This window comes from Trachypithecus francoisi, unplaced genomic scaffold (assembly GCF_009764315.1).
Source record: "Trachypithecus francoisi isolate TF-2019V2 unplaced genomic scaffold, Tfra_2.0 Lachesis_group1, whole genome shotgun sequence".
NCBI classification, from domain to species: Eukaryota; Metazoa; Chordata; class Mammalia; order Primates; family Cercopithecidae; genus Trachypithecus; species Trachypithecus francoisi.
Window position 1 is genome coordinate 102364669 of NW_022681454.1, and position 16184 is coordinate 102380852.

The 16184-nt window shown below is 42.0% G+C and overlaps 1 protein-coding gene across 8 annotated transcripts in view; it reads left to right on the forward strand.

The window, feature by feature from the left end:
* The first annotated feature begins 3334 nt into the window (after positions 1-3334).
* Positions 3335-16184, forward strand: part of NPNT (nephronectin) — a 77709-nt gene continuing 64859 nt past the window's right edge. For 2 of the 8 annotated variants that reach the window (XM_033214922.1, XM_033214923.1), the window contains exons 1-2: positions 3337-3959; positions 6146-6246. In XM_033214922.1, the coding sequence (XP_033070813.1) occupies positions 3889-3959; positions 6146-6246 (172 nt within the window). In that variant the 5' untranslated portion in view covers positions 3337-3888. Of the gene's footprint in view, positions 3960-6145; positions 6247-16184 lie in introns of all 8 variants that reach the window. The other 6 variants (XM_033214926.1, XM_033214927.1, XM_033214921.1 and 3 more) reach the window with 5 other exon arrangements.

The window sequence follows — 16184 nt, forward strand, 5'->3', positions numbered from 1 at the left end:
AGAAGCTTATTAGTTTTAAGGAAATCTAGTTGCCACAGAAACATGAATCTGTTAGCTTCTTAAAGCAATACTCAAGTCTTCAAATTTCTACCAGCAGAAAAGGTGTTGTAAATGATATACAGCCCCCTAGGAAGGCATTTTCTCTAACAGTCACTTCTGATATGGCTATGGAAGATTATGGACAAGGTAGTTCCTCTAAGAGAAGCAGAGTATCCCAATTGTCTAACAAAGGCACTTTCTGCACTGCCAGAACAGAGTCTCCATAATTCTTGCTCAGCTGGGAGTCAAAATTGCTGTGAACAAGCAGCTATGTATATCTTTCTCTTAATAGGAGCTTTTAAAAGCAGTCGTCCTATGCCTGTGCCACTACTGTGTATGGGGTGTGGGAAGAAGGGGAGCAATATCTTGTTTAATGGTTTGTATGACACCAACTATGAGAAGTCATTTCAGAGCTTGATAGAGAAAACACACCGCTCTACCCTCTGCGTGGACACAGGCCCCATCCCACACCCTCATGTGGCTCTCTCCCTCACTTCATTCAGTCTCTGCTCAAATGTTACTTCCTCAAAGGTGACCAAAGCACTCCATCTACAATCACACCTCCATCATTTTCTACAACCCTAACCTCCCTTCATCCTCTCGTTACTCCTTTTTCCTCTCTACATAGTCCTTTTGTATTTCTCCCCCACTGGAATGTAAACCCTTTCAGGGCAGGACTTTGTCTTGTTCTTAGCTGAAATCCTAGCACCTAGCTAGAAATTGCCAATACATTATAGGTCCTTAATAAAGATTTACTGAAAAGAGAAAGGACTATGAACTTCTAAATTTTAAAGGTTTGAAGTTGTGTTTGTGTGGTTCTATTTTGCTATTTATCTGTATCACATTGTGGCTGGTCATAGAAAATTATTTGTGCAAGAGAAAATTAGGATTACTACCTGCAAGGTGTCATTACCTGGTAAGAAGCCTAATCAAAAGTTTTCCCCCTAAAACAGTAGAGTTATTACTAAAAACTAGCTGTTTTGATCTCGTTCTTGTTCGTTTGTTTTTAAGACTGAGATAATGAAATGTCAGTCCCATGGCAACTCCGCCTCTTTTTTGGAATGATCATTGGTGGTCATAGTTGCAGCATAATAACCAGTTAGACCTTGGAAGTCCTTTAGAGTCTCCTTATTTCATGATTCAACAAAGACTGATATAATTAGCTACATTTTACTCAAAGGAGAAGCTAAAGTTCACCAGGCAGAATTCAATTTAATCCAATCCATCTATTTAATCTTTGCTGAACTTAAGCCTTGTGCCAGGCATTGTGCTGGGGATATAGTGACAAGACAGGCACTGCCCTGGCCCTTCTATTGGTTAGACTAATGTCTCACAGGACCCAGAGTGGTAGGGAGGGAATTACAACACAATATATTAAGAGCTACCTTAGAGGATGCAAAGTGTAATAGAAGTATATAAAACACTAGTCTCAGCCAAGCAAAAAGTCAGAAAAGGCTTCCTGGGGGAGTGTCAGCTAAATTTAAACTCAAAGAGTAAGCGGAGACTGTCCAAATGAAGAAGGAAGAGGAATGGAGTGTTTTCTAGGCCAAAGCAAATATATAGAAAACAAAAGAAAGACACATGCAGATGGGGCATTACACTTTTTCCTCCAGTTATTTATCCTGTTTTCACCCACTACTCTTGCTCTTTTCCTTAGATCTCCAGTTTTTTTAGCTGTATATTACCCCCTTTCTCCCTAATCATCCATTGCTCCAGTGAGGTTTATTTGTAAATCTAACCCAGGCACCAACTAACCAACCAACAAACAAAAACAGCTAAGGAGTAGCCACTGGAACCTGGAACCATGCCTACACTTACAAAAATTTGATTTTCTGCAGAAAAAATATTTGGACTCCTACATTTTTGGACTTCATTAGAAGGACCTGAAATGGATGACACCAAGCTGTTTGCCTAGAATAATGTCCCAAGCCTGAATTGGCATGGATCTTTCTTGAGATTAAAATAGAAACTTGTTTTGCTAACTGAAAACAACTTAGAAATCAAAGAGTCATTTAAGTTGAAACCATTATTTTTCCTTTCCTTGAAGAAAATTCCTGTTTTTACACACACTGAATGATCGGGATAGTGAGATCACCCTGCCACAGAACTTTCCATTAAAAATTTGAACTTGTAGAAACCTCAAAAAGAAAATGAAGATGGGGGGGAAACGTTTGTAATGTAGCAAATGAATTGAACAAATATTTATGAGTACCTACTATGTGCCAGACAGTGTTCTAGGTGATAAAGATACCCGCCTTTGTACAGCTTGCATTCTAGCAGAAAGAAAACATACCAACAAAAATTATGCAAGTTATATAGTAATACAAAAGATGAGTGGTACAGAGAAAAGACAAAGTAGGGCAGGCCAAGAAGCATCAGAAGGAGGGCAAGTTAGAGGTTTAAATAGGATGGTCATGACTGGCCTCCTCAAAGAGGTGTGACATTTGAGCAAAGACTAAAGGAAGTGAGGGTGTATGCCATGTAGATATTTGCAGAGGGCAAGTTGCAGTTTTAAATAGGAGGGTCATGATTGGCCTCCTCGAAGACATGACATTTGAGCAAAGACTGAAGGAAGTGAGGGTGTGAACCATGTAGGTATTTGGGTCCAGACAGAGAAAACAGCCAGTCACTGGCTCCAAGGCAGGGGCATGCCTGGAACGTGCAAGAAAGGCAAGGAGGCCATGGACTGGAGGAAGAGAAATGAGGACATTGAGAGGTATGGGAGATGACAGATGATCACTGCACAAGGCTGTCCTTCGAGGTAAGGTTGGGAAGAGGGGTGACTTGACTGGACTCATGTACATCTTAGGATAATCATGTTTTCATTTGAACACAGTCCTTTATTTAGTACAATACTTTTTACTCTGCAACAACTGAACAATGATTACTTAAAATGGTTTCTAAGTGATCCCCTCAAGATCAGGCACCACAACACTAATAGACAGTAGCAGCCCTTCCTCTCTGGCGGGCACTGGTCCCTAGAGGGGCAGTCCTATCCTAATGTGCTCGGGAGCTGAGCTGTTAGAGATAGAAATAGTCTGCTCATTTCTTCTTCAAAACCCGACTGGAGAGCCAAATATTTCTTTTGGTTAGTTAAAAAATAAAAAATACGCCTTTGCCAACTCTGCGGGAAAAGCAAACTCCCAGAGTTTGCCTTTGCTAATTTGTCCAAGTCGTGCTGTGGTTTCAGTAAATGCAGACACTGCTCAGCTCCAGCCCCATAAACCTCTCTGCTCTAGGTCTTCTCCGCCCTCTGGTGAAAGCTACTGTTCGCCCCTGCAGTCACCACCTGTTCGGGCGGAACCTGCGGAGCTTGCACCTACGCCTCGGGCTCCTTTCCTCCTCCACTCCTTCTTTCCTGCTGGGTACCCTGCTTTCCCTCTCCCAGAGAGGGTTTGCAACTTTTCTCCCAAGCTGGGGCTCGCCCCGCTTGGCTAACCCCAAGAGCCACTGCCTTCCCTCAGCGCCCCTGCCCCGGAGTTGCCTGCCCGGCTGGGCCCCCGGGGAGGAGCCGAGAGCGCTCACCCTTCGCCCCGGGCTGGGAGGGCTGCGAGTCGGGCGCACGCGCACCCCCTGCCCGCCCCTGGCGCCCCTCCCTGCGGGCGGCGCAGCTACCCCTGCAGCGCCTCCCCTAGCTAGTAGGGAGCGGGAGGGGGCTCCCAGCGCCGCGCAGCAGACCTGCTCCGGCCGCACGCCTCGCCGCTGCCCTCCGGGAGTGGCAGCAGTAGCCCGGGCGGCGTGGGCTGGAGGTTCCCCGAGACTTTCAGAGGGTCGCCTCCCATCGGCGCCCACCACCCCAACCTGTTCCTCGGGCGCCACTGCACCGCGCCCCAGGACCCCCTGCCCAACATGGATTTTCTCCTGGCGCTGGTGCTGGTGTCCTCGCTCTACCTGCAGGCGGCCGCCGAGTTCGACGGGAGGTGAGCTGGGCCCCAATGATCCCTCTCCTCCTTCCCGCGCTAATTTCACACTCACTGTCTTGGGTCACGTTTCCCCGTGGGGTTACGCGGACAGAGAGGCGTCTCTCCCATCCAGAAGTTGGGCCATCTCACAGCGTGGCGCGAGGAGAGCGGTCCAGGGCTCCAAGTGCCCGCCCGAAGCGGGGCGGGCGCGCCCCTGCGAGTCTGGGACCCCAGCCGCGGCCCCCCGAGGGCGACTCGCCCTGGCTCGGGAATTAGGAATGGGGAAGAGGAGCGGCTCGAGCCCGGATCTTAGCTCGGAGGGCGCGGTTGAGCCACCTACGCCGAGGTGACGCGCGGAACATCCCTTACCCGGGAAACTCCCGCGCCTGAACTAGACGGCTCTTCAGTTGGGGGAAGCTTCCAGGCCCCCGGGGGGAGGTCCGGGCTCGGCTCGGGGCTCTCGGGGCCGCTCACACAGAGGGTGGGCGCGAGTCAGCAACTGGGCTACGGGGGAGATTTGTGGGCCTCCCCATTTGGTTTTCTTGAGGGAAGGAGGCTCAAAATGAGGACGGAGGGTAGGCGCTCCGTGAGTGTGAGCATGAGTGTGTGGATGTGTGTGTGAGAGCGCACACACTGCGCTGCTCCTCAGACCCGGGCGAGCCTGACGACGGCGTGCCGTGACAGGTTCCAACAACCTCGGGCCGCGTCTCCGCTGTCACTCAGCCAGTCCTCCCGCGCTCCGGGGCCGCTCCTGTGTGTGAGAGACACTGGCTCTGTCGGGAGGGTGTGCTCGGTCCCCCTCACCTCCGCGCAATTACAGACCAGGCTCGCCCCGAGTGCAGATGGCTGCTGCGGGAAGAGGTTTTACTCTGGCGCACACCGCCGCCCAGTCGTCTTCCTTCAGCGACCCCTGCCCCCACCCCTCCGTGTAGGTCCCTGCTTAGTCCTAAAGAAAGATGCAGCACCTGTTTTACCTACAATCTTGGAACGAATCAGTTCCACAATTGATTCGCTTTCTTGGACCCGGAGGCGAACGGAGGGGAACCAGTGGAGCGCCAAGAAAAAGCACAGCTGCTTGTTTACTACCTGGTGGGAGGAAATAGAAAGTTCGGGGTTATTTTGTGCTTTGGGGCTGGGGATAGAAAAGGCAGGTAAAAGAAAAGGGGAAATGAAAAGATAAGGAGACTTTAAGAAAACGTGATAGCAGCCAGAGTCTAGACCTTTTCATTTTATTTTTAAAAGCAATTCTGTGCTCACATTTGGGTATGTTATGCATTTCTTGCACACATATTTGCAACAATAAACCCATCACAAGATATGCATATGATGTGAATGCATATAGCTTTTTGTAACTTTAAAAAGATGTCTAAAACAGCCAATTAAAATGTTGATACCCAGAGGAAAAAAGTCATTTAGGTGTGACTCTAAACAAGGAAACAATTTAGCAAATAATGTGTCAACGTGTAATCAGGTGGATAAATCTGTATCCTGAAATTACTTACTTTCTTTAGGCATTATTTACATTAGAGAGGAAAATACTATGAATTGTTGATCTAAGCAAGTTTCAAACCACAAGGACACTTGAGTTATCAGCTACACTTTAAACTCTCCTTGGTTTTATTTAGACTTTTTTTCTAGTACTTTTTTTGTTTTTTTGGTTTCTGCCACAGTTATGTCTCAAAAAGAGCTCTGTTACACTTGATTTTTGAGAAACCTTCTTTCTGCTCCTCCCCCCATCCACCTTTTTATGAGGCAGAAATTTTTTTTCTGCTTTGACATGTCTTATTTAATACTTTTCAGTTTATGGTGAATCAGTCAAACCTGGCTTTCCCCACAGTAACAGGTGTGGGTCTTTGAGGACTCTGTTTTATTTCAAGCTTCAGAAACTATCCTGTGAGTGGCAGCCTTGAGAATTGTTGGTGTTAGCTGGTGCTATTTCTAGTTAAGAAAGCATCTTTCCCTCCCCTTTTTTCTCCTACCCTTGTGTGTTGGGGGATGGGGTATTTAACTGTCTGAAATTTGACATTAAATCATAGCAGAACTATTTCTGTGAAAGTGTTTTAACCTTAAATTTCTGCAGGCATAAAAGAGTTTGTAGAAAATTGTTGGGTGTGGTTGACATTTTTTCTAAAGTAATAATAAAGAGGAAATTACGTTTCTTCTCAAAAGTGTCCTTATTTATTTTGAATCTTTTTGTTTGGTAGGTGGCCCAGGCAAATAGTGTCGTCGATTGGCCTATGTCGTTATGGTGGGAGGATTGACTGCTGCTGGGGCTGGGCTCGCCAGTCCTGGGGACAGTGTCAGCGTGAGTATCAAGCCTGGAGACTTCAGTTCCCTGGGAGGTGGGGCTTTCCACCTTGTTCATGGCTTCACCCCACATATCAGAGGGCTCGTTACTGAGCAAGGCTTGGCCTTGCAGGTCTGACTTGGGGATTTTCAGGTAAAGTCCGGACTCCTTATTTTGCTTCTTTTCAACTTAAGCCACCTGTATTATGGCCCAGCTTTGTCATTCACAGATGACAAGCACCTTAAATGCTTATTTTAGCATTTTCCCTCAAAATCTGCAGCTCCTTCCTGTTTTCTCACCAGGTTTATTCCTTTTTTTTTTCTTTTTCTTTTTTTTTTCTCTCTCTCTCCAGGCGAGGAGATGGGGGTAAGATAGTGAGTCTAGACCATATTTACACAAAATAAACTCTGAACCTTAGAGTACTTATATAATCCTCACCACAGCTGTTGTGTAAAGTGGCCCATTTGTAAATCCTTTTTTGAAATGGGGTTGTATTGACAGTATTTTAAATGGACCACCCAGTATAATGAAACAAAGCTTCTGAAACAATATTATTTGTAAGTTCTTTGAGTAACCAACTTCATGTAATAAGTACCAAATCAGAAAAGTAATTTTCACCTTTTCTATGACCACAAATGGATATTTTAATGGTAAAGTTTAGAGCTACATCAAAAGAGTTTGAGAAATTTAGGAAATTTGTCCCCAGTATTTTATTGTGATCTTAAAATTGTATCTCACTCCTACTGCAAAAAAATAGTCTTCAAATGATTAAGTACATTTCCAGAGCATCCTTAGAGTGCTGGGGGTGGGAGGGCACTTCTGGTAAGATGATGGGAACTAAGTTGGGTTCTACATTGGGGTATATATTTTATTGCTAGTGAGGAAGGGGCTTAGAGGAAGAGAGAAGGGTAGTTACAAAGGCTAGAGCTGGCAATGGAGAAGCCTGCCTTAGAGAAGGGTTGCTAGTGTGAGGAGTCAGGCAAATTTAAGTTCAGGAAAATTAGGAGTTCCCTCTGCTACTTTAATTTTTGAGGATACTCGCAATGTCTTCCTTAATTTTGTGAAAGAGGGACAGTGACAGTCACAAATTTACTCTAATTGCACATAAAGACCACAATCTCTGGTTGGGGATAGAAAGGTGAAGCAAATGAATATTTGCCTACCTGGTATGGAATTTGAGAACCAACAGACTCTAATAACCAAAATGTGAAGAAAGGACCCTTCTGTTGGCCCAACACACCCACACATAACCATCCTGAATGAAAAATGAGTAGTTCTATACCTGCAATCTCCAGCTGTGCAAATACTTCTGACACTGTAGAAGACTAAATTCCACCAGGCACCATTCTTCTTTTTGGATCATCTTCCCTTAAAACAATATTGAATAGACTAACCAGTGATTGCACAGCAGCTTTGCTTACTTCTTTCGTTTACTGGAAACTGGAGTTACCACCATCTCCCTTTAACAGAATGCAATTGACCCACTGTACAAAGGGTCTAGCCCAGTGGCTCACACATAGCAGGTAGGCAAACATTTGCTTCACCTTTTACGTTTATGCTTCCAAAATCAAAGTAGTTCCAAGGTTCTCTGTGTTACAGTGAAATAAAATTCCTTTCAATTAAAAAGGCACAAATGGTTCTTTACCATTAACATTGAAGTTGGCAAGGTTGTAAAAATTAGCTCAAAGGTGAATGTTTCCTTCTGTGTATTTTATTTTTCTAGCATCTTAGATGGCCCAAATGTCTCTTGTCAGTTCAGAGTTCTGCCTGTCTTTGTTTTGATATAAACAGGTAGAGGAATGTGGGCTGAGAAGTCACCTCAAAGCGGCAGAACAAATCAAAAAGAGGCTGCTCAGAGGGAATGAAATATCTCTGAAAACTCGTGATTATTTTTTAAAGAAAGGCTTTATGAAATTAAAAGTTTTGTCACTATGTTTGTTCAAGAAAATGCCTTGCTATTGTATAACAATTCGATCTAATATGACTCCTCGTAAAGATTCCAAATAACTTCTAAAGAATTTAATGTGAAAAATGTTTTTGCCCTTTTGACCTTTAGATAATCACGTAGTTCTTTCCCATAAGGAAGGGATATTCTCCCTTCCTCATCAGAGGTGCTCTGGTTCTCTTCTTTTCTGAATGATTCACTTTGGAATTTTCCTTCAAAACAGCATAGCAAACCAAAAAGAAACTATTCCCATTACTTCATAGATCTTCCCAACTTATCCCACAGAAGGTGTATTTGTAGTTGGGAAAGGTGGTGGTACCCTCATTATATTATTTAGCAGATCTTATGCCTTAGTGAAGTGACCCTTTGGTGAGTGTTTATTCCATTTGGTTGAGCATTTGTGAGATGTTTAACTTAATTTTCATGTGAGTCAAATACACATATCTGTACAAAACGTGCTGCCCTTCATTTTTACTTGCTATCTTCCTATTCATGGACTTGTTTGGAGAAACCGACTAATGTTGCAGGATGCTAAAGCTGGTAAACCTCTCCTTCTGGCTCACTATGTCTAACCAGAGCCAGATATAGCTGGGAAACTTTACATCCTTCCCTCTAAGACTGAGGAAGGAAGGATCAGTGATGCTACTCAAATGGGCATAGAAACTGTCCTGCTGCTTCCTGCCTGTACTACCCAACATTCTATCCCAACATTCCTGCCTGCTGGGGAAAGCATGACCCGCTCCAGAAATAGGCAGGTTGTGTATTCATAGTTCTTTTGTAGGTCATACCCTTGGCTTCTTTTTTTTTTTTTTTTTTTTTTGATTCTTTGTTTTGTGTTCTTGACTCTTAAACAGGTCTCTAGCATATTGAAAATTCAACATTTGATTTTCTCACTGTCATGGGCTTTGCTTTTATTGACTATTGATGTGGCTGTTTATTGTCAGGTGAAAAATTTTTAATATGTTCACACACTGATGATTGCATATTTACAGCACACAGCATCTGAAATCACTCCGAGGTTTGTCACAAAATGTGTTTCTTGCTCTGTAATTTTTTTGTCATCTTGATGGCATGTTTTAATTATGTTGTTATTTCTCTCCTTCTACCAAGTGGAGACCTCTGTAATAAAGATTTTTCAGGGTTGTATATTTCATCTTTAAAAGCTGTGTATGCTGTGGAAGCAATTGTTAACCAAAAGCACTAGATAATTTAGGATAACTGAGTTCAAGCTCTGACTTTTGTACCTGAATAGCTGTTTAACATTTCTCAGCTACAGTTTTCTTATTACACAAGCGTATTCCTAAGGTATGTTGAAGCTCTAAACTGCATCTGAAAACTTCCTTAATGTAGAAAAACTATATAGGGTGCAAATATTGTATTTTTGTATAGTTGTCCTTCTGTTTACTCAGAGATTTGACTGTATATGTGACTTATGACAATAGCATTTTTGTTGAAAGCATTTTATAGAATTGTGAAGAAAAACTCAAAATACAACCACTTCCAAGTTTTAACAGAACTATTCTGTTTCTGAGTTCTTTGGCTGTTATTGAGCAACTTGTGGTTTCTGAAGGAAATAATGTGAATTAGGATGGTTTTATATCATTTATCCTTAAGAACAGGGAAAACTGAGATGTTTTCTTATGTTTCTGCTGGAGATTTTGGAAAGACGTGAAACCTACACCTACAGCTTGGCATTGCTTAGTTAGCTCTGAACCTCATTTCCTGCTGTCTCTTCCATGTAAAGTGAAAATTTTGGATTCTTATTGGCTTTAGATAAGCTTACAGGTTAGTGAAACATAGGGACTGAGATACAGTAATTCATTCTGAAGCTATTTTGGAGTGGTCAAGTAATTTTAGTTGTATAACATATTACTGGCTAATGATTATGGATATTGGAAATGATGAAAAATTATTGAATTATTTATTTCTGCGTTTCAAATGAAATGGCTACTAGTTTTGAGGAGAGAATTTTGATTTAGTAAATAAAATATTTAAATTTTGCATTTCATTTCTTACTCCTATCTGGGTTAAGATACTCAGTCTTATAAATGGAACATGATTTATTTTTGCTCCCTATACTGGTCATTAACTTCCTATCCATAATCACAAAACTATATAGATTATATATCTCTTTGATTATTTGGATTTTGAATACTTCTTTGATTATTTGGATTTTGAATACTCTCTTTAAAATAATCAAGAGAAAATTAGAGCGGTTAGAACGTTACAATTTGTTTTGAAGACCACACATAGTGTTCTCTCCACAGAGAGGTTATACTAGTAAATGCCTTTGTATTTGAGATCAACAACTATGACAGCTTCCATTGAACATGAATTAGTATTTAAAATGTAAAGCAATTTTTAGGCCGGGCGCCGTAGCTCACCCCTGTAATCCCAGCACTTTGGGAGGCCGAGGCGGGTGGATCACAAGGTCAGGAGATCAAGACCATCCTGGCTTACACGGTGAAACCCCATCTCTACTAAAAATACAAAAAATTAGCTGGGCGTGATGGTGGGCGCCTGTAGTCCCAGCTACTGGGGAGGCTGAGGCAGGAGAATGGCGTGAACCCGAGAGGCGGAGCTTGCAGTGAGCCGAGATCGCACCACCGCACTCCAGCCTGGGCGACAGAGCAAGACTCCGTCTCAAAAAAAAAAAAAAAAAAGCAATTTTTATACCTGTATGCACCCAAGAAGCAACAGGGGCTCTCAAAAGGGGTGGGGATTGTGCTGTTTACATCTATATTGAAGATTGCTAGCAGAATTCTGGGGTCAGCCTAATGGAGCAAAGTACACTTCATTGTCCTTGGTGTATTAGTTTCCTCCTCTAATTTTGAGGTAAGAATGCAGAATCTGGTGGGTTTTTTTTGGGGGGGAGGGGGTAGGAATAAAAGCAAAGCAATGGGTAATTTTATGATTACTTGCAACACTAAACTTGAATCCACAAATCCTTAGGAAGTGAAGTTTTTGATTAAGAATATTTAACTGCTACTTTCCTTGAAAGGTTGTTTAAGAACATCATGTACCTTGGGGTAACTTCAAGTGGTCTTGGAATGCAGATTCCAAAGTACGATCAGCGTTGAAGAATCTTGACCTTTTCAAACAGGTAATTTGTTAGTATGTGTAGTCTTCAAAGTTAAGTTTCAAAGAAAGTGCTTTGCTCTTTTATTCTTTTCCCCAATTAGAACTGATCTTATGTAATACTATTAAGATCTACTGATTTCCTGAGATGCCTTCATAAGCTTAATCTGGCCAGGTCTTAACCTTTATGGATTAGAAATTTTAGTACTTTTTAAGCTAGAAGGCCAGGCCAACTAAAGGGAAGCACTCTCCTCTCTGCCAGTTCAGCAACTAGATCTGTCCTCAAATACCTGCCACAGGGATATACTGCTTGAAGTTGCCCACACATATACACACTGGGACCAAGAAGGCACTTCTGGTGCCAGAAACAACACTGTGTTTGCTTTGTGGAAATTTTTGGTAAGCTTTCAAAAATGTAGGTGGCTTCTCCCTCACCTCCTGTAACAAGTGTAACTTCCAGCATTTCTTTTTGTTGCTTTTTATCTATAGAATTCATGTTCTTTGCATTTTGAGTTAGTTCAGTCCACTGCATGCTTTCCAGATGATAATTAGTGATGCTCAGTGATTCTATGCAGTGTCTTTCAGTGGCTAAGGGAAGATATGCATCACAGGGATGGGTCTTCATCGCGGGGGAAATGGAAGGGCAAGGGAGAGGGATTCTGATGGCCTAACCCTCATTATTGCCCCCCACTGTGACATGCAGACACTCTTGCCCCTTTCCCATTGATTTTCTGCAGTGTTTTAAATTTCTCCACCAATCTTTGGAAAATATTAATTTATTTTGTAGGAGAAAATGTATTCATTTCCTCAAATAGCCCTCCTCAGAGCGACAAGCATGATCAGTTTTTGGTATACTTTTAAAAATATTTTACCTACTTATGGGTAAATTGCAATAGATCTCTCCCCTACCACCTACTTGTTTTGTGCAAATGAAAGCATACTCTATACACTGCTTTGTATGTTGCTGCTTTTTCTTTTTCTTTTTTTTTTTTTTTTTGAGACGGAGTCTCGCTCTGCCGCCCAGGCTGGAGTGCAGTGGCCGATCTCAGCTCACTGCAAGCTCCGCCTCCCGGGTTCACGCCATTCTCCTGCCTCAGCCTCCCGAGTAGCTGGGACTACAGGCGCCCGCCACGTCGCCCAGCTAGTTTTTTTGTATTTTTAGTAGAGACGGGGTTTCACCATGTTAGCCAGGATGGTCTCGATCTCCTGACCTCGTGATCCGCCCGTCTCGGCCTCCCAAAGTGCTGGGATTACGGGCTTGAGCCACCGCGCCCGGCCGCTTTTTCTTAACTGTACCTGTTGAAAGGTTTTCTTTATAGACTTCCTTACTTTTTTTTTTTTTGAGACAGGGTCTTGCTCTGTCTCCCAGGTTGGAGTACAGTGGCACAATCTTGGCTCACTGGAGCCCTTACCTCCTGGGCTCAAGCCATCCTCCCACGTCAGCCTCCCAAGTAGCTGGGACCACAGGCATGAGCCACCACACCTGGATCATTTTTGTATTTTTTGTAGAGACTGAGTTTTGCCATGTTGCTCAGGCTGGTCTCAAGCTCTGAGCTCAAATGATCTGCCCACGTCAGCCTCCCAAAGTGCTGGGATTATAAGCATGAGCCATCTTGCCTGGCTGCCTTCTTACTTTTTTATGGACTCAGCATTCCATTGTATGGCTATACTGTAATTTATTAGCAAGTCTCTTACTGATGAACATTTGTGTTGATTCTAATCTTTTGCTCACACAAGCAATTATAAAAAAAAACTTTGAACATATGTTAAAAATGTTGTTTTGCGTGTTCTCAGCGTTTCTGCAGAATACGTTTTTATGTGTGGTCAAATGGCAGATACATTTGTAATTTTTTATCAATTGCCCAATGGCTTCTTACTCAGTAGAGAAGATAGTTTAAGGGGAAAGCCTGAATGGCAATGCTGACCCAAAGGCTCCAACAATCCCATATCCAGAGTCTGATCTTTCCTTGATTTTAGGATTCTCTGATCCCTTTTCTTTCCCAAGAAATCCCTCTGACAGCTCAGTGAATGTCCATCTGCTGCCATTTATCATCTGTTTCCCATCAGAGCAGAGGCAATGGGCTGAAGATAGGAGAATGGAGTGAGTTATGTCCATTTGCCAGGGTCTCCCAATGGCTTCCTGCCTATCATATACTTGTAAGAAAGATCCACACATTCCTTTAGGAATTACTTAATTCATTGATATTTTATTATCTTTGTAGTTTAGCCATAATTTTTTTTTTTTCCTTTGAGGCGGGGTCTCACTCTGTCGCCCAGGCTGGAGTGCAGTGGCAGGATCTCAGCTCACTGCAACCTGCGCCTCCTGGGTTCAAGCAATTCTGCCTCACTCTCTCTCGAGTAGCTGGGATTACAGGTGTGCACCACCACACCTAGCTAATTTTTGTATTTTTAGAGACAGGATTTCATCATGTTGGTCTGGCTGGTCTTGAACTCCTGACTTCAGGTAATCCACCCACCTTGGCCTCCCAAAGTGCTGGGATTACAGGCGTGAGACACCAGGCCCAGCCATTAGCCATAATGTTTATACCTATGTATATAGTATGGGCTTTTTTTTGTTTGTTTCTAGAATCATGACCTATTAAGGAGGAATATGTAGAATTCTGAGATCTGAATACCATTTTGGGGACACCTTTTATGATAAAAATATTTTCAGGAAATATTAAGACATTTTTGTACCAAAATACTTTTTGTAGTGTCCTTAAAACCATAGGGGCATATATTTTCTATTAGTTATTCTAATCTTTATTCCAATGATATACTTAAATTGTCTCCTTTTAAAAAAGCAAGAAATGCATGGTTAGGTGAAAAATTAAAAGACACATACTAAGAGCAAGACGGCAGTGAAGGTACGTATTTCTAACTTTGCTGTTTTCCTGACACCTAGTTCCACCTTCCAACAGGCTACCACTGTTTCCTATTGATCCTTGTAGAGATTTCTTACCATTGGCAAAATTTCCCTTTTACAATAATGATGGCATGAAGTACAAACAATTCTATATCTTGATTTTTTTTCATGTAACACTACATTTTGGAAAGCAGTCCTCATCAGTTATTTAAACCTGACTCGTTCTTTTAAATGGCTATACAGTATGCCATTACATGAACGAATGTACCATAATTAACTTAAAAACCCCCTATTTATGTACCTTTGAGTGGTTTTCAATATTTTGTTTTTATATAACATGCTGCAATCAGTATCTGCATATATCATCATCACTGTTGTGTACCTTTAGATATGGAGGACATATCTAAAGACATTTGATTTCTGTATTAGTATAATAATTGAAGAGCTTTCATTTTATTGTTACAAATTTTCTTATGTTAAATATAATATTACAGAGTAGAAACTTTCTGTTCAATCACCTTCTATTTTTGGTTCCTTAGATGATACCTTAAAAAATAAATTGATTTATTTCTATTTGTTTATGCCCTGTCTTGTTTGGGAAAGTATATAAAGTGGCTTCCAGGAATTCATACAATTAAATAAGGAAATAGGGGCTACATGGAGGAAAATGGGAGTAAAATAGAAATATTAGGTGGAGGGTTTTTCAAATGCAGATATGTAAGCCATAGGATCCCATATACATACTACAATTTGGTTATTAGCTTCTGGTAGCCAAAGGTAAAAGATGTTGTTGCTGATTTAATTTGTGTCCTTTGTTAGGGAAAAAGCAAACCAGTTATTTGGCAGGAATTACGGTTTTCCTTCATGTAGTTCTGAAGGAAGACTTTCACGTGGCCCTTTGCAGAGTGGGAGTGAATGATGGAATGGAAGGGGCCACAGCAACATTCCTATCATCAAGCCAGTGGTGGTTTTTGAAAAGCTGTTTCATAGAATATCCGTCAACATAAGATGAGGACCTTACTCTAAAAGTACAGTTCATGGAAAGCTGTTCTATACATAGTTTAAGAAGCATTATGTACATAACTTTCTGACAGTTCAGCTGGATCCAGCCCAGAATATCTAGCTGTGATGGGTGAAGTGTATAGGGCTTTGGATGGACAGCTCCAGAATAGACAAGATCATTTCAGGTTAGAATCACTAACAGTGTTCTGAAGTTCCCTGTGTTATTTAACAGATTAAAGGCCAGTTCATTTTTTCTTTCTTTTTTAAGTCTATATATTTTGAAGATCAGTAATCAACTGATGGAGTTGATATCCAGAGACATTGTGAATAGAGCATGGATAGGGCCCCACCTAGGCTCCAGTATAAGGAGGATCTGCAAAGAAAGTAGTGGGAGATTTTTTAAAAACAATTTTGTATCCATTGGATAGCAATATATAAATTCATCACCATTTTGCTATACACTTACTCATTTCCATGCCAAGTGTGGCTTGGAATAAAGAGGAAAGGCATGAACATTGTTCCCAGGCATCATTTACCCTACTGATGCCAATACATGGATGTGGACCAGTGAGCCCAGAAACAACAGAATCCCTGACCAGTGCTTGTTTCCCCAAAGTTCCTGATTGCTATAGGTGTTCCAGGGAATCAAAGTAACCTCAACTGTTTTCTTAATTCACCTGGATTTATAAGGGTTTATTTATATAAGTTGCTTAGACTCAAAGCAGAGTCTGTAGGCAATACTCTGCATATCAACATCCCATACCCAAACCTAAGTCATCTTTTCACTGGGGTGTGTGGAAGGTCTGATTCTCATGTACTCTTGAAGCCCTAGGCAATAGAACCTGAAATCCTGATGCACATATGCCGTAGGATAATTTCTCTCTCAAAAAAAAGCAAATCGTGATTTTAAAAAAGATGACTCAATGATATTCTGAGAGGGTAGCAGTCCAGTAAGGTTCGCATCTCCTTGGGAGTAACAAAAAGAAGGTCTTCAAATGCCTTTTCTGCAGAGACTAGCGTGAACCAAGAATCTGCCTGTCTGAATTGTCACCCTATATCAACGTG